This window comes from Primulina tabacum, chromosome 11, assembly GCF_025594145.1.
Source record: "Primulina tabacum isolate GXHZ01 chromosome 11, ASM2559414v2, whole genome shotgun sequence".
Taxonomy (NCBI): Eukaryota; Viridiplantae; Streptophyta; class Magnoliopsida; order Lamiales; family Gesneriaceae; genus Primulina; species Primulina tabacum.
The window spans coordinates 4,629,922-4,651,593 of record NC_134560.1 but is presented as its reverse complement, the minus strand read 5'-3'; the positions used below and the strand labels follow the sequence as shown (position 1 = coordinate 4,651,593).

The window sequence follows — 21,672 nt, the reverse complement described above, 5'->3', positions numbered from 1 at the left end:
ATATGCTTCTAAAAGAATATTAATTAATTAAAAACAATATATTTATATATATATACGTAAATAACAAGGTATTTAAGTAGAAATAAGGAAATTTGAGAGAAATATAGCAAATCATCTAAAAAAAATTTGAAATTTAAATTTGTACACAAACTCCTTCTTTTGTCCAAACCATCAATTAATTTTTCCAAATTCAATAAAAACCACGAAAAAATTTCATGGAAATTTTCAGAAAACTCAATTTCAGGTTACTAGTTTGTAATCCTTATTTCTCCTCAATTTTTTAAAGAATTTTCCTTCGTTTTGAAATAAAAGTGTTCAAAATGTTTCTTAGTTCACAAATGTGCTGGCCAATCATCTCAACAGTAGTTGGAAGTACTGTTTTTGATCGTCCAAAATGATTAGATAGTCATCTATTGATATGTTCCGAATTTGAAAAAGTGCTCAACATAAAGTTGTATAAAATAACAACATGCATCTCCTGTAAAAATTCTGGCCGTGGATCGCAATCGGAGCTCGGCCACGAGCCGGCAAGACTGCAGGTGTGTTACACACACCGACGAGTTTCATGAATTTCCCGACTTCCAAACTGCTCTCAACTATTTTTAGACATTTCTCGAAAGTTTGATGATTTTGGACATGTATTTTAATTGTTATGATATGAATTTTTAAAGTGTTAATCAAAACTTTTATGTACAAGTTTTGTACAAAAATGAGTTTTAAAAGATTCCAACACCTACTACCGATCCTAACCAGTGTAAAATCCTTCAGATAATATTTATAAATATTATCTTGGTTTGAAATCTACAAATAAGGTGAATAGTAAGCTACTGAAGTAAGGTTTTTTCTACTTATTTATTCAATAATAGAGTTTGATATTTGGTCTGAAATTTACATTAAAATTTATAAACTACTTATTTATTTATAAATGACATCATGTTGTGCATGTCACAAATTATTTGTCATATTGTACTACATATTTGAATAGCTTGATTTATTGTTTTTGACTAGTTACCGATCGACTATTACTGATTAAATAACTGAATGATTGAATGAATTGAGCCTAGAAAATGATCTATGCACTAGATTGCTAGTCTACCGGACAACGTGATTTTGTCCAGAAAAGTGAGTATAGTGAACAACATGTTTAAAATCTGGTATATGATTCATATGAACAACGTGACTTCAGTCTGAAAATGCGAGTTCACTTTGGCTCGTAAATGATCGATTGCACATATTCTACTTGAGTGCGTGTTGAAAAGTGATACACCGAATGTTGGTGGGAGCCACATCTTTTTCTACACTATTCACTTCAAAGTTCTGAATAGTCATTACATGTCATGTGACAAGATGTTTTTATACTGATACATGCCATTTCATATTGAACTACTACATCGATATATTATTGTTTGATTTTTAACTATACATAAGCCTAATTTATTATTTCACTAAGCCCAATAGATTTAACCTCTATTTTTTTTTATGATAAATTCCAATTACATGATTTTAGGATGAAAATTGAGAAAATAGAAATATTGACTTAGAAATATCACTACTCTTCCGTTAAATTCATATATTTATTATGTTTTGTAAAATAAAAAATTGTAGACATTTCTACTCTCACAAGTAAAATATAGAGTAGGTTTCTTGTAAGATGATCTCACGAATTTTTATCTGTGAGACAGGTCAACCCTACCGATATTCACAATAAAAGTAATACTCTTAACATAAAAAGTAATATTTTTCCATAGATGACCCAAATAAGAGATCTGTCTCACAAAATATGATCTGAGACTGTCTCACACAAGTTTTTAGTCAAAAATATAACTGATAGTATTCCAAATCTAGCCCCACGAACTCGGTGAATTCGTTCAACAAACATTTCGTTGTTGTTGTCATTATTATTGTTTTCATTATTAAGTTTTATATATAGACACACACACTAGGTTGAATTTGATTCCTAAAACCTAACCACCAAATTATTTATGATATTTCTACACACACCTCCCTGAAGTACTAGTTGAATTTGATTCCTAAAACCAAACCACCAAATTATTTATCATTGATTAAACTAAAATTTAAGAATAGAATAAGACGTTTCATGATTTTTTATTTTGTATTTTTCAGTAATTAATTATAAAAATATATACTAAAATTTTGTTTTAAACAAATTATTTGTTACCAACTAAAAATTGTTAGGATTTCTGGGATACTGAAATTTTTTAACGAGTAATTTATTAATGAATAAGTCTGTCTTACAAATCTAATTTTGTTAGACGGATTAACCCGGTTCATATTTGAAATGAAAAATAATATTTTAATTATAAAATATAATATTTTTTCATAAATCAAGTCAGATTATATCGTTCTCACGAAATTAACCCTGTAATATGATACTAAGTTTTTGTGTTTATTAAATTTTCCTAGCTAGTTATTAACATGGACCATTATGGCTTTACTTTGTTGATAGCCAACTCAGCCACCAATAATAATATAAAAAATAAAAATCACAAGGATAAGAATATGTATGGCTTTATACAAAATCTTAATGATCACAATTTTGGACCCAAAATAAGTTTTAAACTGTAGCGAGTGATTCACTTATTATGGTTTTGAATATTGTTAAAAGAAATTTATTTGGTCACGCTTTAAGGAAATGGCGCCAGAAATTGCACTTCCGCCGTCAAATAAATTAAATATACAAACGAACAAACAAGATACCAAATTTATTAAATTCAAATATATATATATAATTTACCTAAAAATTCAAATTATCTCAATATATTTTACTCAAAAAGTATAAAACACAACAAAATTTAATGTTCAAGAACATATCGCATGCCTAGAGGCAATAATATATATATATAATTGATCTCATAGGCACCCAATATGAACAACTATGTGAGTATCGTCGAGACGACATCTGTCTATTGGATGTGATGAGAAAAAGAATCTCCTGAATTTATTATAGTGAAGCTATCGAAGTAGGCAAAAACTTGTGTCTCACGGGTCGTATTTTGTGAGACAGATCTCTTATTTGGGTCATCCATGAAAAATTATTACTTTTTATGCTAAAATATTACTTTTTATTGTGAATACGGATAGAGTTGAATCGTGTCACAGATAAAGACTCATAAGACCGTCTCACAAGAGATCTACTCATTGAAGTATATATGTTTTTAAATACAAAATATATATTTTTATAAAAATATAAAACATGGGTAATTTTTAAATAATAAATTTTAATTTTTTTAAATGTATAGTGTTATTCTCAACACATATCAAATTATTTATTTATTTATCATCAATTAAATTTGTATTTCGTCGATCATTTTAATGATTGCCTAATCAAACAATCATCATTCGGGAAGGAGGATTGATGGGAAAAGTTGAAAAAATCTAGCATTAAAACTGTATCAAGTGCTTTTTTTGATTTCTTGCTGTGCCTGATTTCATAAATGCCCCGCCGCTGGATTGCCGGATGGTTGCATAGTCTCCGGTAAAGGAAGGTCGTATAAAATTGCGACTCCGATGCTGCTAAAGAGTTAAATTAAAGGCGAGTGCACCCTAAATTGGGTGTAAATTTGTATTATTGTTGTGAGTTTGTAAGTGGAACCGATTAATTAATGTTTAAATTGGGGTAATCTATTCGTGGATGTACCATATACCAGGTCAAACATGTCGTAAGGGTTTATCTAGTGCAATTTATCTAGCTAGCGTAATTTGTAGGCAATTGCGTTCGCCCAAATGTTTACACAATGCACATCGAAAGATAACGACCGTGAATTATCACGTAATAAAAAAAAATACGGCTAGTTTCAAAATCAATTATTTCAATATCATTCAATGGTGGAATCAATTTTATTTTGAATAAAAGCCAAATTTCTTTTAATCAAAACTTCCTCATTTAAGTTTCAAAAGAAGGAAAAAAACAGACTTACCATGTCATAATTAAAGAACATCCAACTAAATCGTTGTTTAGTCGATTCTTCTGAACAAAAAAATATTATGTTCGGTGATCCAACAATCATACCATAATATGTTTCCCACAATTGTCTATGTCAAACATACCAAAATCCTGTTTTCAGCCTCGCATCCTCCACAACATTCCTCTCATTTCTTCAAATAATTTATTTATCAATCTCGTGAATGATTTTTGAACCCAAGCTCACACTAATCGATCTTATCCCATTAATTTTTTTTGTCACAATTTCGATTTAGATATAATTTCATGTCCCAATTCCATTACCATTAATATCAAAAAATGTAATACTATATGATGAACCAGTAGAGAAGAATGCTTTACAAGCAAACAATTGACGACATCATCCTCAAATGGACAAACCAAGTCTTTATTGACAACAAACACCACAACCCAAGGAAAGTAATCAAGACATTGTATAAAGCAAAATGGCAGCATTCCAAAAAAACTTGAGACCAAATATAATTGTTTACTATTACTGCTACATACTAAACTTTAACTTTATTTGGATTCTTTTAGCCGCTTTAACTTTGTTTGTAAGACCAAATGGCCCAAAATATGCATCTGAAAAAGGTTTGTGTTTTAACCTTTAATTTTTGCCAGTGAATGCAAAGTTTTTGTAGGAGCTTATGGATCAAATCCAATTTAAAAATACATCTATTTTAGTCATAACTCATAGCTAACTATTCAATTATACAATAAAACTTAGAAGTTGGTTTGAACTTTCTTGAAATATTTTTACACTCTTCAATTCACCATTGTGGTGGTCTGATCAGTAAATGACATATTGTTTGATATATTAATAATTCACAAATAAAAATGATTTCTTTAGAACAACTCGGGCAGAAAAGCCAATCATATTCATAACCTTAAATCTTGCTTTCAAATGTGTCACCGAGGTAGTTGTTAGAGCGTTCTCCAATAAATCATGCTGGGCCTCCATGGGGCTATGGGTTAAAAAACAAAAAACAAAAAACACGCTTTTGTGCGTGTGAGAGAGAATGCTGCACTCACTTTATTGATTCAGTTCAAATTCGATGCATTGCTGTTACCATTTTGCTACTGAGAACGAAGCAGTGTGTATGGAGAAAAAAAGGCCCCCTCAAAATTCAGTCTCCGTCACTCTCTCTCTTGTAATTGCCTTGTCTTGTTCCTAAGTTGGTCCTTGTCTGGTTTTCTATGTTATTTGCTTATGGATTACTGTATATCTGTCAACATAGTGCCTGTACAAGCTGTTGGAATGAACATCGAAGTGACAACTCTAGGAAAAAAATTGAATCTTGATTTATGGATGCATGGTCAGGTTCTTAGAATTCGGTCTGCTTTAAAATTGTGAAGGCCCATTTGCAATTTTTATTTCTTTCTGCCGGAAAGTAGAGAATTTTAAAGGGCTGAACTTGCTTTTGATTTCTGGAATTTCTCCGAGCAAAGATCAGAAATAGGTGCAACAATGAAGGATGTGGATTCCAAGAAAAACAAGGTTGTCAGTTTCTCCCGTATTTTATAATTTTTTGAAATGAAATTGAATATCCAAATCTTGTTTTTTTTTTTTTTTTGCTGAATGGATTATTGTTTTGGGTATCATGTGAAGCTCTCGTGGTCAAAGAAATTGATTAGAAAGTGGTTCAATATCAAGTGTAAAAACGGGGAATATCAAGATGATGGAGCTGTTTATGGAGGTGAGTACTCATTTTTGTTGTTGCGAGTGGCATTCTCCATTGAATTTAGCATTTTGGAGCCTGCCTTGATTTCTGTTTCGAGATTAAACTACGTTAAACATTGTACCTTTTTGGTTGGTAAAAAAAATATTATTTTTGTTCTCTTGTTTTGTTTCATGGGTTTGTCGTCTTCTTCACCGTTAATTAAATTTACAATGGTTTTGAGTCAAGTTTTAATCTATCTATCATATAATACTTGTCTTAATTTTTTTGTCTTCTTCATAAAATTGAAAGTTACGGAGTTTCTTTTGGTCAGTTTATTAGCAAGATTTGAATTATGTGAGGTCAATCGAGGTATGTATTTAGATAACGATATTTTCTTAATTAGGTGGCGAAGGTGAATGGAGGAGCAGGTTCTCTGAAAGGGGACAATTCACAATCAAGAAAGGTAAAACTGGTTTGTAGCATTACACCTCTTAACTTTGAGTTCACACTAACAGAGGTTTGAAAATATATGTTGATTTTCATAATCAGTTTTTATTTGCATGCAAATTGACTGTTTCTATTTGACGTTGACATTGATTTTGAATGCAGAAAAATTACCAAAGAATGTGGAGCGTTCCCTTTCCCATTCAGGGTCTCGTTCCAGGCGGGGGAGAGGTTATCTTGATCACCCTCAGATTATAAATATCCAGAACTATAGGTATGTTTAATCAAAAGAGTTATAATCATTTCCAGACTTTATAACCCTTGTTGACGTTCCTCTGTTTTTGAATTTTTTTTTTCAGTGTCTTTGCATCAACGTGGAATGTTGGAGGAAAATCACCGCTGAGCAACATGAACTTAGATAATTGGCTACATTCTGCACCACCTGCTGACATTTATGTACTCGGGTATGATCTCAATTCGTGATTCACATGTACAAATATTAACGACTTCGACACTTTTTTTTTAATTTTATTTTATGTTCATCTTATAGATTTCAAGAAATAGTTCCTTTGAACGCTAGTAACATCCTTGGTGCGGAGGACAATGGTCCTGCCAAAAAGTGGCTTACTCTTATCAAAAGAACACTACATAATGCTCCTGGCACTAGTGGAGGAAGTGGGTGCTATACACCGTCACCTATCCCTGATCCAATTGCCGAGTGGAATGCAGATTTCGAGGGGCCAGCCAGGCACAAAGCCTCGGCCTTCTTTCATCGTCGATCGTTCCAGGCTCCACAGCATATGGGAATGGAAAATGACTCCTCTACACCACAAACTTACCTCAACAGGCGATTCAGTGTTTGTGAAAGAACAATTTTTGGCCATAGACACAGTGACTTTGACCCAAATACGAGATGGGGTTATAGGCCAAGTGACTGTTCTTCCAGTCAGCGGCCGAGTGATTGTCGCCCGAGTGACTATTCCTCTGGTCATCGACCAAGTGACTATACTTCAAGTCGGCGGCCTAGTGACTATTCTTGGGGTCAGAGGCCTAGTGATTTCTCGAGATTGGAGTCTGATGAGGATTATTTGCCTGAGGATTCACCTAGTACGGTGTTGAATACTCCAATGTCATACAGTGCTAATCAGGGGGAAGATGCAGCTATGATGCCCGAATGCTATAGATATTCTTTGGTGGCAAGCAAGCAAATGGTCGGCATTTTTCTTACTGTTTGGGTTCGAAGCGAATTAAGGGAATTTGTACAGAACATAAAGGTTTCTTGTGTTGGTCGAGGATTGATGGGTTACCTGGGCAATAAGGTAGTCGTTTATGTTAATATAGTTATTTTTGCTTGTATTTAGGCAATTTAAAATAATTAACTAAGGGCAGTATTGTTCTTTTGTGGCAGGGATCTATTTCAATCAGCATGTTGCTGCATCAGACCAGCTTTTGTTTCGTGTGCAGCCATTTGACATCTGGTCAGAAGGAAGGTGATGAATTACGAAGAAATGCCGATGTCACAGAAATCTTAAGAAAAACAAGATTCCCACGTGTTAACTGCATCAATGATGAGAAATCCCCAGAGACAATCCTTGGACATGAGTAAGATTTTCTTAAACATTTGGTTTGTTTTAAGTAGGTAATTTTTTTAATCTTGATCAGCTAAATCAGGGGTATTTTCTCGCTGTCGAGTACCTTTGAGCATAGTCGAATGGAAAATTTTCGTTCAACTATTCTTGTGCTTATCATTGGTTAACAAGGCCTTTTCACTGATAATCTATTTTTGATGTAGTCGAACTATCTGGCTGGGAGATCTGAACTATCGTATAGCACTGCCATACCGGTCTGCTAAAGCACTCATTGAAATGCAAAACTGGAGAGCCTTGTTAGAAAAGGACCAAGTATGACATCTTACTCTTACAGAGGACATATCTTGTTCCGTTTCTTGAAATTATTTGGCTTGATTTTGTTTGTCCATCTGCCGATATTGAACTATACTTTATTTTCCTGACAGCTGCGGATTGAGCATAGACAAGGTCGAGTATTTGACGGCTGGAAAGAAGGGAAGGTATATTTTCCACCAACATATAAATATTCACATAATTCAGACAGATATGCAGGTGATGATATGCATCCAAAGGAGAAACGGAGGACGCCCGCATGGTAAATATCTTTAATACGGCTTAGTAATTGAAGATTTTTGGCTTATATCTAGCTGGAGCTGATTTCTAACTTTCCATATCTAAAGGTGTGACCGGATTTTATGGTACGGTACTGGTCTTCAACAATTATCGTACGTTCGTGGGGAATGTAGGTTTTCGGATCATAGACCGGTCTCCAGTGTTTTTTGGGCCGAAGTCGAATCTGTTCCCAGCCGGTTGAGGAAAAGCATGAGTCGTTCGAGCTCCAGAATCGAGGTGGAGGAAATGTTACCATATTCACATGGTTACACAGAACTCTCCTTCTTTTGAAGGAACTCTTATGTTGGTACGCCATTGAGATGCTCCCTTTTTATCAGCTATTGTTTTTGGTATATTACCGAACACTTGATCCTAAACATGTTATGCTCCGCTCCGCCTGTGATTCATGTATCAGCATATAGGCCTTCTTTACAATCCCTTTTTGTACCGACTCCCAGATATTGTCTAGTGATGCATCCAGTTGTCTTATCCCTTGAGTTTTTAATGTTTTCTTTGTATTTCTCTTGTATAATTGGTTCCCTTTTATAGGTCGCCAGATGCTTTTGAGTTTTGGCATACACCAATCTGACAATAGATAAGGACATCTCCTCTCGTTAACCGATGAAGGCAAGTCTGTCCTTAAATTTTACACATCCTGCAGCGTGCTTATGATTTTAGTCTAATTTTCTTCCTCGTCTTCTGATCAGACGTGATATGCTACACTCCGGAGACTAATTTGACACGGTGTGACTTGATTAATGCATACTCCTTAACTGATTACATTCTTCCAACATCCGAGTCTTCAAAACTTCTAGATTCACAATTTCCCAACACGTCGTCTCTATGTTTTTTTCAAGTAATTTGAGCCTTCGTTACTAGGTATGATCGATCACCTTCGTCAACATGAGTACCGAGGAACGAGTCCGTTCTGTGTCAAGACCATGGGATGAGTGACAGAGCAGGTGGGAATACAAGAATCTTGTTTGCTTCATCTTGTTAACTTCTGATGATTCTTTGTTTGTTAGGGTAGATATTCTTGTCCACGGGAGAAATGCATATGGCCAAAATAATGATGCCCTTTTTTACCGTTTGTTTTAAGCGAAGAAAAGACGTGAGAATCTGATGTAACACTCATTGCTAACGTGACCGAAAGCACAATATTGAATTCTGTAAAGACGGCCTTGTGCTCAATGTTTTGCTGCTAATGATTTTGACTGAAAAGTCGTTTTCTTGGCTGTCTCCCATATACGGACACCGACACACGTGCATGCAGCATCTGAGCTCGTGTCATAATTTGTTAATAATAATTATATTATTATAATGACAGTTGGTCCAAACATTTTTTAGTATTCTACTCATATGTGGTCTCACGGATACACGGTTTGATTCATAAAAATAATATTTTTTCAAGAAATCCGTCTATTCAAGTTGCGGGGGTTGGTTGGGTGAACGTATTTTATATATAGAGAGATATTTTACGAAACAACAATTTTAATTTATTTAATATTTTTGGCTATGTGTCAGTTAGTTCTGTTAAAGTATTTCGTGGTTTGACGTGGAAATACTTTTCCAATTAAGATATAAATGTCATTTGCCTTAATTAATGGCTTACATTAGAAATGTGACATGGTAGTGGTACGGTCGCATTTAATGATCCTTATTTATTTTTACGTTAGAATATTTTTTTCTCCGACAGTTTGTTTGTAAATATTATATTTTGTTCATGAAAAAATATTATATTTTGAAAAACATTAAAATCACATACTGAAATTAAAAATGATCAATTGAAGAGACAATGTTTTCTCTGAGTATCAATTGAAAATAAATGCTACCGTTGGTGTCATTAATATAAGACTAGGTCTCTTATGAGATGGTCTCACGAATATTTATCTGTGAGACAGGTCTAACTTACCAATATTCACAATTAAAAATAATAGTCTTAGCATAAAAAATAATATTTTTTCATAGATGACCCAAATAAGAAATCCGTCTCACAAGATACGACCCGTGAAACCGTCTCACACAAGTTTTTGTCTTAATATTGTTAACATATCAATAGATTGAACTTTACAAACTTGAATGATAATTTTATTTATTACAAAATAAAATTTGCAATCCTATTTTTTGTGGATGATCCTCATCAAATTAAAGGTCATGCACCTACAAAAAATAAACATTAATGTTAAGTTGAATTCAGAAAGACTATTTGATCAAATTTTATGAAAAATTAAAATTTAAATTATATTAATATATATGAAAAATATATTTTAAAATGGAACCAGAACAAGTGCGATATTGGATTGTTAAAAAAAAATAATAATAATAATAATAAAGTGCGTCTTTATTATGGCAACACGATTTTATCCTTATTGTTCTCCAAGGCCCGTCCTCTTGCCGAAGCTCGAAGTCCCGCATGGCAGAAAGGTGTGAATAAAAAGTGAGGCAACTTGGGATCTAATTTCGTTGCTGAGTATGAATTCAAAATATGGGGAATCAGTTTTTGGACTAGTGGGTAAAGATTTTGCTATAGTCGAGGTGGACATATCGGCGGTTCACAGCATCCTTGTGCACAAGGACTGACGAGGACAAAATCGTGCTCTTAGATTCTCACAAGCTCATGGGAGCATCCGGAGAGACGGGCGGCCGGTGAAATCTCTTTTTTACTTGGTTGAGGATTTATTATATTTTTTGGGTAAACTATTGCGTTTTAAATGAAGCGCGTGAAATGCTTGTAGTTTGTGACTTTTGGTTTGATGTTTTGTACATGGGTTTGTTTTGTTGTTGTGTTTGCTAGGGGTTTATGAATCAAAGCTTTGGATTTTAACTTATATTTAATTTGATTTTTCCTGTTTCTGATTATACTCTACGAATTTACACATGGTTATCATGATTAAAGTACCATATGCTAAATTAGCACCAGTATTCTCAACAGCGAAGCCTCGTCTGTTCCAGCTCTTCCGTGTGAGAGGTTTGTCACACAAAAGAGAGTTTTGGAAGCTCGCTCAAAGCTCTTTGAAGTACCGTATTCAAGTATTATCTCAAGTGATAAGCAAGATCATTATTGTGGTTGATTTATTTGTCGTTTTCCATTGGGGGTGTGTTGGTGGTCCTGAATTCGTAGGAGTTATTTCTTTGAAGTGAGTGTTCCTCGAGCAGGGACTTGCAGGAGCAACTGAATTATGAGCTATCTGTCTATCTTCGGATAATGTCTTGTTGAGCAAGATTGACTCTTTATGTTTTACAGATTGCTTTCCTATTTAATGGCTCGCACAAAACTCAATGAAATATTATCTTATGTGATAGACAAGATTACTCTATCTTTATGTGGACCATCACAAACTCACTATTTAGTAAAATACTCTCAATAACCTTTCATTATTTGATCTAAATTTCTTAGCTAGAGACAATCTTATTAATAATAATTGCATTTCAATGAAACCATCATTCTAAAAAATATATTTTACTAATTACAGATGTGGAGTATATGTTCCAAAATTTTATGCCATTTTATTGGAATCAATGATAGTTCTTATGGAGATCAATTACAATAAAGATTGAGATTTGGTATTAGAATTTGGTAATACAGTTCAATTAATCAAAGATTACGTCATCTGTGAATCCCTGTTGATAATGTATGCTTCCATTGTAATAAAACACTTTCGTAATTGACATTTTTTGACTTTTGCACGATTCACTGTGTTGTGGCTCGAGCTAAGGGTGAGTTAATTTTTTTGTGGATTGATGTGTTAGGGCTCAGTTTACTGAGTGCATGCAGAAGAATGTGGACTTGTACCAATTTTGTAATGGCATTCCTCTGACCACTGCAGCCGCTGCAAATTTCACCAGAAGTTCGTCACAGCCTTGAGAAAGGTATAAAGTTTTCTTTAGAGGTTTCTGGATAACAAATGATTTTTCCTTTTCACTTTACTGTTTTAATCTTGGGTTCAAAAATATAGTTGGTAAATACTAAAAAGCAAGGTAATTTTTTTTCCTAAAATTAAATTATAAGTGCGACCAAATTTGCATACCGAATAACTATATCTAACTACCTATCTATATTTTGTCTTCTACTTTACTGAAATAAAGTATACAATCTGATTCTCATTCAGTGTGTACATTAAATGAGAACGTTGTTTGCTACATTAATGATGTCCCTTCTTCTCTGAAAATCTATGTTTCATCACAACCCTTACCTCAAGTTCGGGTATGCAGTTGCTACACTTAGACCCAGAAGACTAGAATCCGAACACTCAAAATTTATCAATCTAAGCATATCCTCATGCACGAAGAAATACTTCATTTCAATTTTCCCTCTTGTGAGAAAGTATTTTTCGTTTCTTGGTGTTACTACATCTGTTTTAGCTGAATGTCTAGCCGATAACCTTTAACAAACACTTCCGTTGTATGTCGAGTTATCATTTTTGCCACCTAATTTACTGCATACCATTTAGTCTCTGTATTTTCAGCGACTCGGGCAAGGCATTTCTTTAACACAATTCTTCTTCCGAGAATCTATCAAATCCATTGTCGATGGATCATACTTGATATTTTAGTAACGTTCACTAGTTAGTGATGTTGTGTACCCTGGAATCTCCCCATTTCACAGGTCAATGTGTATTAGAACCATTGAAACTTAGAAAGGCTTTTTAGTTCTTTTTAGTTAGTCAAAAATGTATCAACTTGAATAATTTATAGTTTATATCACTATGCTCCTTACCTGCATACCTTTAACCTCTAATATACCTGATTTTTTAACTTTCCAGAATCCATACATGGTGAATATTTTGAATAGTTTATAGTTTATATCACTATGCTCCTTACCTGCATACCTTTAACCTCTAATATACCTGATTTTTCTGATTTTTTAACTTTCCAGAATCCATACATGGTGAATATTTTGAATAGTTTATAGTTTATATCACTGTGCTCCTTACCTGCATACCTTTAACATCTAATATACCTTGTTTTTTAACTTTCCAGAATCCATGCATGGTGAATATGATACTTGCTGGTTATGATGAAGAGAGGCCCATCCCTGTTCTTCCTTGACTACATCGCATCTCTTCGCAAGCTTGATAAAGCTGCTTTTGGCTATGGAGCGTACTTCGCTCTTTCCAGAATGGATATACACTACCGAAGAGACATGACTGTGGAAGAATCCATTGACTTGGTAGATAAGTGCATAATAGAAGTGCGTACCTACAGGCTGATTGTTGCACCACCAAATTTTGTGATCAAAATTGTTGACTAGGATGGGGCGAGAGAATATGCACAGTGTCTATCAAGGATGCCCCTGTTGCTTCAGCTTGAGTGTTTATGAAACTCTATATCTTCATTTATCAACTGGATTGACTGATGGTTCTTAGTATACTGGAACTCCTTTGGGTTTGATTTGTAATATGCCGAAAGCTCGGGTTCCAGGGAATTAAATAGTCCTTCAATGGAAGGTTTTATTTTAGTTGGCTCTAGTTAAAAGCGTTTGAGGGTGTTTGCGCGGACAATATTTGAAACTTCATCTTCATATTTCTTCTAAAAATTTCAAGAAATGCCATTTAATGTCTTTTTTTCACCTTTTAAGAATGGTTGAAATTTGATTTTTAAATATATTCTATGAGGTTGGAATATACGCATGCAAGCTGCTCATCAATATTTATTGTTGATTGTCACGAGTGGCGACGACTCCTCTTGCTCTCATTCGATTCTCTCTGGTTTGATTTATCGTGCGTATTATAAGTATAACTGCTATTTGCTAGTTTATTTTCCTGCAATCTTGTTCCTCTTTTTTTATTTGGAAGAATATTTTCCTGCAATCTTATGCTGGAGTATCTGCCACTCGTGAATTTATTTGAATAATTCAGAAGATATATATGCTGAATTTACAGTAAAAAATATATATATTTTATATTCTCGCAACTAACACGAATAGAACGAGCAAAAATCAATAGAATTTCAAGAAATAGACTCCCAACGCCGCTGCCATTAGAGAACTGAAAACGTTAACCATCTCAGCGGCCGATGGCACCAGAGTTGGTCGCATTCCTGGCGGTGTCAAGGTCGGAACCAAGTCACTTTCTGGTGCCAAAGAAGGTATTACAGGCTGTGGAATCATCGGAACTGCAATTTTGCATTTGATATCAAAAGTTAGCCCTTACCTCATAATTAAATTATACTTGGGATGTAACTCGAACTTCTCAAAGTTTACTGATAGATTTTTTTATATTTAAACTTTGCCAATGTAGGATAAATTGCCTCCCTATTGAAATTTTTGTGTTGCCACTGCGACCTCAAAAACTTAACATGGAAATAGAGTACCTCTAGGAATTGGAGGAGATGATGCAGGAGACAAATTAGGTCCACTCCCACTTGGTTTCTCTGGATTTGACAAATAAAGTATCATTTAGTGAAATGACAATCGAGTTTTAACATTTTTTAAAATAATGATTTGAAAGCATAACAGGAGATGGAACAGGAGTGGCAGTGGCTACATGAGAAAGCTAGAATATATACATAATACAAGAAGTGAATCTATTTCCAAATTGAGCATTTTCGGGTCGACCGTCATCATACAAAAGTTATATTCGGTAGCTGAGAGCTACTCTGATATTTGTAAAATTTATAGCATCTATGATAACTGCATGTAAAATGTAACTAAACGGTGATAAATAGTACTTGACAATTATTAAGTTGTCCTAGAATGTTGGCAAAGCTTCCGAATTATAAACTATCACCTTTACATTCAACGGGAACGCGAGACATCTTACAAGCACGTGGAAGAGATATAGCAAGAGTTCGATTTATAGGTATCTGTAAAGGGACACCTCCTGTAACAATGAGGCACAAGCAATCTTGTCCATTGCTGACCAGATTCTTGAGTGAACTGCAGCAATCTGGAGTTGGAGACGACGCGTTGGAGCCACCGGTCAGAAAGTTAATGCAAGGGCCAAAGCTTCGAAGCATGGCTCGCGTGCAGATAGCACGCGATTGGCCGTGAACTGGCCTAATGATGATCAGTAATGTTGCAACAAAAGCCAGTACTAGAAATTTGAAGCTTTTAAGTTTTTCCATTGGTTCGGTTTGAGGCATTCTTTAGGGGGATTGAAAGGAAATATATGAATCTCCAAGGAGTAAAATGTGAGGGATTTAGTATATGGATACAAAAAAACTTTATATTTTTTAAAATAATTAACTTGAAGCAAGAGAATTTGGGTTTCAGTTTGAGGTTCAACTACTTCAACCAACATTTGTGATATGTAGAGATTTAGGTGACCACTCCTCATAAAATTCGGCTGTCTTTTTATTGGTTTTGACATTTGTTCTTTCTTCTGAAGAATGGTGAAATTTTATGGACCAAGGAAAACAATGTGACAAAAACGGAGGACAATTTCAAAGGTGTTGATCAATGCATATCACAAATGAACTAGCATTTCAACACCTTTGAAATTGTCCTCCGTTTTACAAAGTTTTGTAATGTCATCAGGGTGTTGATCAAAGGTCTACATATCAGGGTGTCCTCCGTTTTACAAAACTTTGTCAAAGTTTTTCAAAGGTGTTGAAATTACAAAGTTTTGTAATGTCATCAGGGTGTTGATCAATGTGACAAGAACGGAGGACAATTCATCAATGCATAAATCATATTATAAGTTGAGTTTGGTAGATTGCAAATTTTGTTTCGAATATATTCAAAGTTTTTAATTTGAAAAAAAATTATTTACCGTCACACATCGAAAAGTAACTTTAAATTCTTTAAAAATAACCTAAAAAATACATCAAAACTGAACTAGCATTTCCGAATTAACAAATCATAAAAACTCAAATGAAACGATCTTACATGTCAATTTTATGAGATTGATCTCCAACCCGATCGGATTCATGAGAAATATTATTTTTTTGTGTTAAAAGTATCATTTTCACTTCAAATATGAATTCAGTTACCTCATTTCACGAAAAAATATTCGTAAAATCGTCTCACGCTTGCTCTTAAGAAATTCAATCCATTTTTTTATTTTGTAAACTGTTGTTTCACATTTTGACGTTTGAATACAAAATATAATACATTCCTCAAATGATCAACTTCACATTCTTTTCTTGTAAGAATAGGTTTTTTCATGATACAATGTCACACATCTATTTTCGTCAATTCGATCCAAATTTTACTTTTCATGAATTAAGAAAGTTGGTGATCTTTTTTCACAAATATTACCCGTGAGCTTTTGTGTTCTTGCAAAGATTTAACATATAAAACTATCCAAATTATCCAATTCCACGAACACCGCGTTCGCGGCCATTTATCCGCTTGAGTGGCGATCCCTTTTCCCAAAGAAGCAGAACCACCACGCGTCCGATTTCGGCACGGCATCCATCATCGCTCTGGAATGGCGTCACGGATATTGACCCCAGAGGCATATGGCCTTGTGCCATGGGTGGAAGGGTCACTGTGTTTATCACGCGATCAATGGCAGCTTCTTTGGTAGTATGGTGTCTCACGTGCAGAATTTGCCGACTCTTTCGTCGGAGTAACATTCCATGAAGGCGTCGGCGTCGGAATATGGATCCAGTATTTCAGTGGCGGGAGTGTGTTGACAATTTGAACTGCTTCTCATTTCGATCGAAAGAGTAGATAGGTATCCTGTCCTTCGTCTTTGTTTCTGTTTGTGACGATGAAGAAGATTGTAGCTAGAATGGCATGTATGAGTTTTTATATGATTTTGCGGTTCAATAGTGGGATTTGAGTCAGCCTGCAAAAAAAAAAACTTGATTGCTTGGTCGCAAAGAAGTTAGAAAGTAGACGTGAATTACAATGTGACATAACATAGGAAACAAGCAGAGTTCTTTTGTTGACTCGACTCTGCTTCTTAAAATTCATGGATATTTCTTCTTGAAGCATTGTGTCTCTTGGTTGAATTTTTGCAACCATAACTGCATCTCTATCAGTTGTTCACTGAAAAAATATCTTGTAAATGGATTCATCATCTCATTTAGGACACACTGCTTTATATTAGGATATCACATCACATTCTTGACTTTATATTACGAAATCACATTCTGGACCACAAGTTTGTCAACCATACAATCCTCTCCTTACTAAATGTTGGGAAATTACACTGAAGCGATGTCAATCACGATGATAATATATTACCCAAATTACGGAATAAAATAACCAACAAGAACACAAAGATTTACGTGGTTCACCCAATATAACCTACGTCCACGGAGCACTGCAACTTTTATAACCGGAAGAAATATTACAACAAGTGTATACACCAATACACTTGATATTTCTCACACTCTCAAACCCGAGTATACCGAGAAAATAATTTCTCTAACTCACACAAGAGAATCTCGCACTCAAGAAAAAAATACACTCTTTTTTCTATGCACTATCTTTTTATCAAAGCTGAAAAGCTTTTGATTTTGGGATACAATAACTGAAGGAATTGAGCTATATTTATAACTAATTCATTCATTCAGTTTTATAAGTTTTCCGATGTGGGATATGATTTTCTGAATTTTTAATTCAGCGTGGGCCCCACATCATTAAAATCTCACCTAACAATTCTCCCACTTGAAGACTTGATTTCAATCATGTCTTCACACCATCAGTGCAGCAGCTCATACCTCATTTGTTAGTTCAGGAGACCAACTGAAGTCAAACACAACTTCAGTTTTTCAATGATAACAGGTTTCGTGAGCATATCAGCTGGATTCTTGCTTCCAGGAATCTTCTCAAGCTTCAAGACTCCATTCACCCGATATCTAAGGATCCTCATTCCAAAGATTTGTTTTGCAGCACCCAAATCCTTCAAAGCAAATTCTTTTGATAACTCTTTCTCGAGTTTATCAATCTCCTCCAGACAAGCTCATGCTATCAACATATCATCTACATATATCAGTAGTATGATATAATAACCATCAAGCTTCACATAACAACAGTGATCAGCCTGATACCTCAGAAAACTATCATTATTCATTACACCATCAAACTTCTTGTACCACTGTCTTCGAGCTTGTTTGAGACCATACAAGCTCTTCTGAAGTTTGCACATCATTTTCTCTTTTCCCCGTACTTCAAATCCTTGTGATTGATTCATTTCTTCATCTAGCTTACCATGAAGAAACGTCGTCTTTACATCTAACTGTTCCAGATGTAAATCTTCTTTTACCATCAATCCAAGTACAGTCCTAATAGTAGTTAAATTTACCACCAGAGAGAAAATAGCAGTGTAACCAATGACTTCCTTTTCACCTTTTACAACAAGTATTTCTTTGTACCGCTTGCTACCGTCGTGTTCTAACCGGTACTCCCACTTGCTATGTAAAACATTTTTACCTTCAGGAAGTTCTGACAACTCCCACATGTGATTGAATGACAGTGAATCCATCACATCTTCTATGGCTAACTCCACTGTTTAAAAGTCTCATAAACATCCGATTTATTTTTCACAAAATAAACCCAAAATTTCCTGCTCGAATCGTCAACAGTAGTGCCATAATATCTTGAGTGATCTCCAAGGGATGTCACAGGAGATGGTCCACACACATCAGTATGTACCAGCTCCAAATCAGCTGATTTCGGTTCTCTAACCTCTTTTGAAAAGCTCACCTTTTTCTGCTTTCCAAAAAATACAGCTTCACACAGCTTGTGTTCAACGATCTTTAATTTCGGTAGCTTTCTGTTTGAAACAAGCATCTTCATTCCCTTCTCACTCGTATCCCTAAGCCTACTATGCCATAGACTTGAATTAGCTCCAGCATCCACAGCCGCTAATTTATTTCCCAAACTGGAAGTCATATAAAGTGTTCCAGTTTTCTTTCCTCGAGCAACAATCATGGCTCCTTTGTTCACTTTCCTGGAACCATCACCGAAGGTCACATTGTGGCCTTCATCATCGAGCTGTCCCACCGAGATCAGTTGCGTGTCAATTTTGGTACATGCCTGACTTTGTTGATTTTCCAGACAGATCCATTTGACATCTTCATCCGTACATCACCCATACCAACAATTTCCAAGGGTTTTCCATCAGCCAGGAAAACTTTTTTGTAATCGCCAGCGATGTAATTATCAAATACATTGCGATCACCAGTGGTATGAAACGAAGCTCCCGAGTCCATAACCCAAGAATCAACAGGGCTTTCCATGGATAATAGCAGAGCATCATGTACTTCCTCAGTGACAACATTGGCATTATTCTTTGTTGTTCTGCAGTTCTTTTTTAAGTGACCAGTTTCACCACAGCTTCAGCACTTCAAATTCTTTTCAAAGTTGCTTTTGTCTTTTCCATTTCTTGACTTGGACCTACCACGCCATCGGTTAGAATTCTTTTCGCTACTCCTGCCCCTTCCTCTGTTCTCGAGATTTAGAGCAGATCTCGATGATGTTCCTTCACCCGAATCCATCCTGCGAACTTCTTCAGCAAGAATTTGATCTCTGACATAATTGAATTGTAGCTTTCTTTTTCCAACAGAGTTGCTAACCGCTGCCCGCATTGGTTCTCAAACATTTGGTAAAGACACCAAAAGAATAAGTGCACGAATCTCATCATCAAAATTAATTTCAACCGATGTTAGCTGAGAAACAATCGTATTGAACTCATTGATGTGTTTAGCCACCGAAGCACCTTCACCCATCTTCAAGTTGAATAACATTTTCATGAGATGTACTTTGTTGTTTGCTGATGGTTTCTCGTACATGTTCGATAAAATGGACATCATCTCTTATGTGGTTTTTGCCTCCGCCACATTATGTGCCACATTCTTCGTTAGGGTCAGTCGTATCACACCTAACACCTATCGGTCAAGGAGCTCCCAATCATCATCCTCCATCTTTTCTGGTTTCTTTCCTGATAGAGGTTGATGCAGCTTCTTACTGTACAGATAATCTCTTATCTGTAACCGCCAGAACGAAAAATCTGTTCCGTCGAACTTGTTGATTCCCGGTCCCGATCCATCATCTCCGGCCATCACTTCTCTAGCCTTAGCAAAAAATCTAAAAAATCTTTTCTGATGTGGAAGATCAGACAAAGCTGCAACCACATAGCATACTCAGAATTCTTAAGAATTTTCACAACAAGGCTCTGATACCAATTGTTGGGAAATTACACCGAAGCGATGCCAACCACGATGATAATATAGTACCCAAATTGCGGAATAAAATAACCAACAAGAACACAAAGATTTACGTGGTTCATCCAATATAGGCTACGTCCACGGAGCACTGCAATTTTTATAACCGAAAGAAATATTACAACAAGTGTATACACCAATACACTCAATATTTCTCACACTCTCAAACCCGAGTATACCGAGAAAATAATTTCTCTAACTCACACAAGAGAATTCCCTCACTCAAGAAAAAAATACACTCTTTTTTTCAATGCACTCTCTTTTTATCAAAGCTGAAAAGCTTTTGATTTTAGGATACAATAACTGAAGGAATTGAGCTCTATTTATAACTAATTCATTCATTCAGTTTTATAAATTTTTCGACGTGGGATATGATTTTCTGAATTTTTAATTCAGCGTGGGTCCCACCTCATTAAAAATCTTAGCTAACACTAAATTCATCCCCATATCAGACTTGTAGCCCTTTCGGGTCCTCTTGAATTGAGTTTATATGGATTACTCCTCAAGGATAACTTTTAGACCCTACGACCTTTCTGATATTGATGACTTTCTCAAATGGGCGAGTAATGATAAGGTGATACATTACTTAAGATGGGCACCATAACCTCTAGAGAAGAAGCCTTACGTTATATCAAGGATGTTGCTATTCCACATCCGTGGCACCAATCCATTTGCATAGACAATCGTTCCACTAGGTATGTCTCCATCAAGGCTGTATCTGGGGTGATCAACACCGTGCCCACGTGGGGTTTGCCATCGGGTACGAGTATTGGGGGCAAGGAATTATGACTGAAGCTATGAGAATGGCGATTCCATGTGTTTTCAGAAAGTTCCCATTTTCAGTAGGGTTGGAGGATTTGGTGGAGCAGAATGTAGGGTCTCAGAGGGTGTTGGAAAAAGTTGGATTTACAAGGGAAAGTTTTCTGAGAAAGTATGATTTAACAAAGGTGGAATTAGAGACATGTTTGTTTATAGTTTCTTGTCTACAGATAAAGTTGCCCAGTAGAGTACCGTTAGTTCATTTTTGGAATAGAAGAGCGACGTGCATAATTTCTTGTGTTGCGCTTTCCTGGTTTCTTGATTTTGTTGGATAAATGAATAAGAAGAGTATGAAGGGTAAAGGAAGTGGGAGTTGTCCCACATTGTAAAAGTAGACAAGTGAAGTCTTCCTTATTAACTCTAAGTTTGAGTTAAGGGTTTGGGCCCCAAGGAGTACAAGAAGTTTTTAGACGGGAGAAGACGCTAGTGAGCTATGTCCTCGGTGTATTAAACACACGCGTGCGCCCGGTCGCCTCGGCGCGACGCG

The 21,672-nt window shown here is 35.3% G+C and overlaps 2 protein-coding genes and 2 pseudogenes across 2 annotated transcripts; 3 read left to right on the top strand and 1 right to left on the bottom strand.

The window, feature by feature from the left end:
* Positions 1-4,885: 4,885 nt before the first annotated feature.
* LOC142518973 (type IV inositol polyphosphate 5-phosphatase 7-like) lies at positions 4,886-9,476 on the top strand. The gene is made up of 13 exons (XM_075621840.1): positions 4,886-5,112; positions 5,200-5,459; positions 5,571-5,658; positions 6,026-6,085; positions 6,232-6,340; positions 6,426-6,530; positions 6,617-7,385; positions 7,475-7,668; positions 7,859-7,967; positions 8,081-8,229; positions 8,315-8,553; positions 8,796-8,873; positions 8,954-9,476. Exons 2-11 carry the CDS (start codon positions 5,430-5,432, stop codon positions 8,535-8,537), a joined length of 1,836 nt encoding a protein of 611 aa, XP_075477955.1. The 5' UTR covers positions 4,886-5,112; positions 5,200-5,429; the 3' UTR covers positions 8,538-8,553; positions 8,796-8,873; positions 8,954-9,476.
* Positions 9,477-10,579: 1,103 nt separating this feature from the next.
* On the top strand, positions 10,580-13,824 carry LOC142518861 (proteasome subunit beta type-2-B-like; annotated as a pseudogene).
* Positions 13,825-14,099: 275 nt separating this feature from the next.
* LOC142518895 (non-specific lipid transfer protein GPI-anchored 20-like) lies at positions 14,100-15,397 on the bottom strand. The gene is made up of 3 exons (XM_075621746.1): positions 14,975-15,397; positions 14,559-14,618; positions 14,100-14,360 (listed from the first exon to the last, which is right to left on the bottom strand). The coding sequence occupies exons 1-3, from the start codon at positions 15,327-15,329 to the stop codon at positions 14,185-14,187; spliced, it is 591 nt and encodes a 196-aa protein (XP_075477861.1). The 5' UTR covers positions 15,330-15,397; the 3' UTR covers positions 14,100-14,184.
* A 5,459-nt stretch (positions 15,398-20,856) lies between these two features.
* On the top strand, positions 20,857-21,410 carry LOC142519926 (uncharacterized; annotated as a pseudogene).
* The last annotated feature ends 262 nt before the right edge of the window (positions 21,411-21,672 follow it).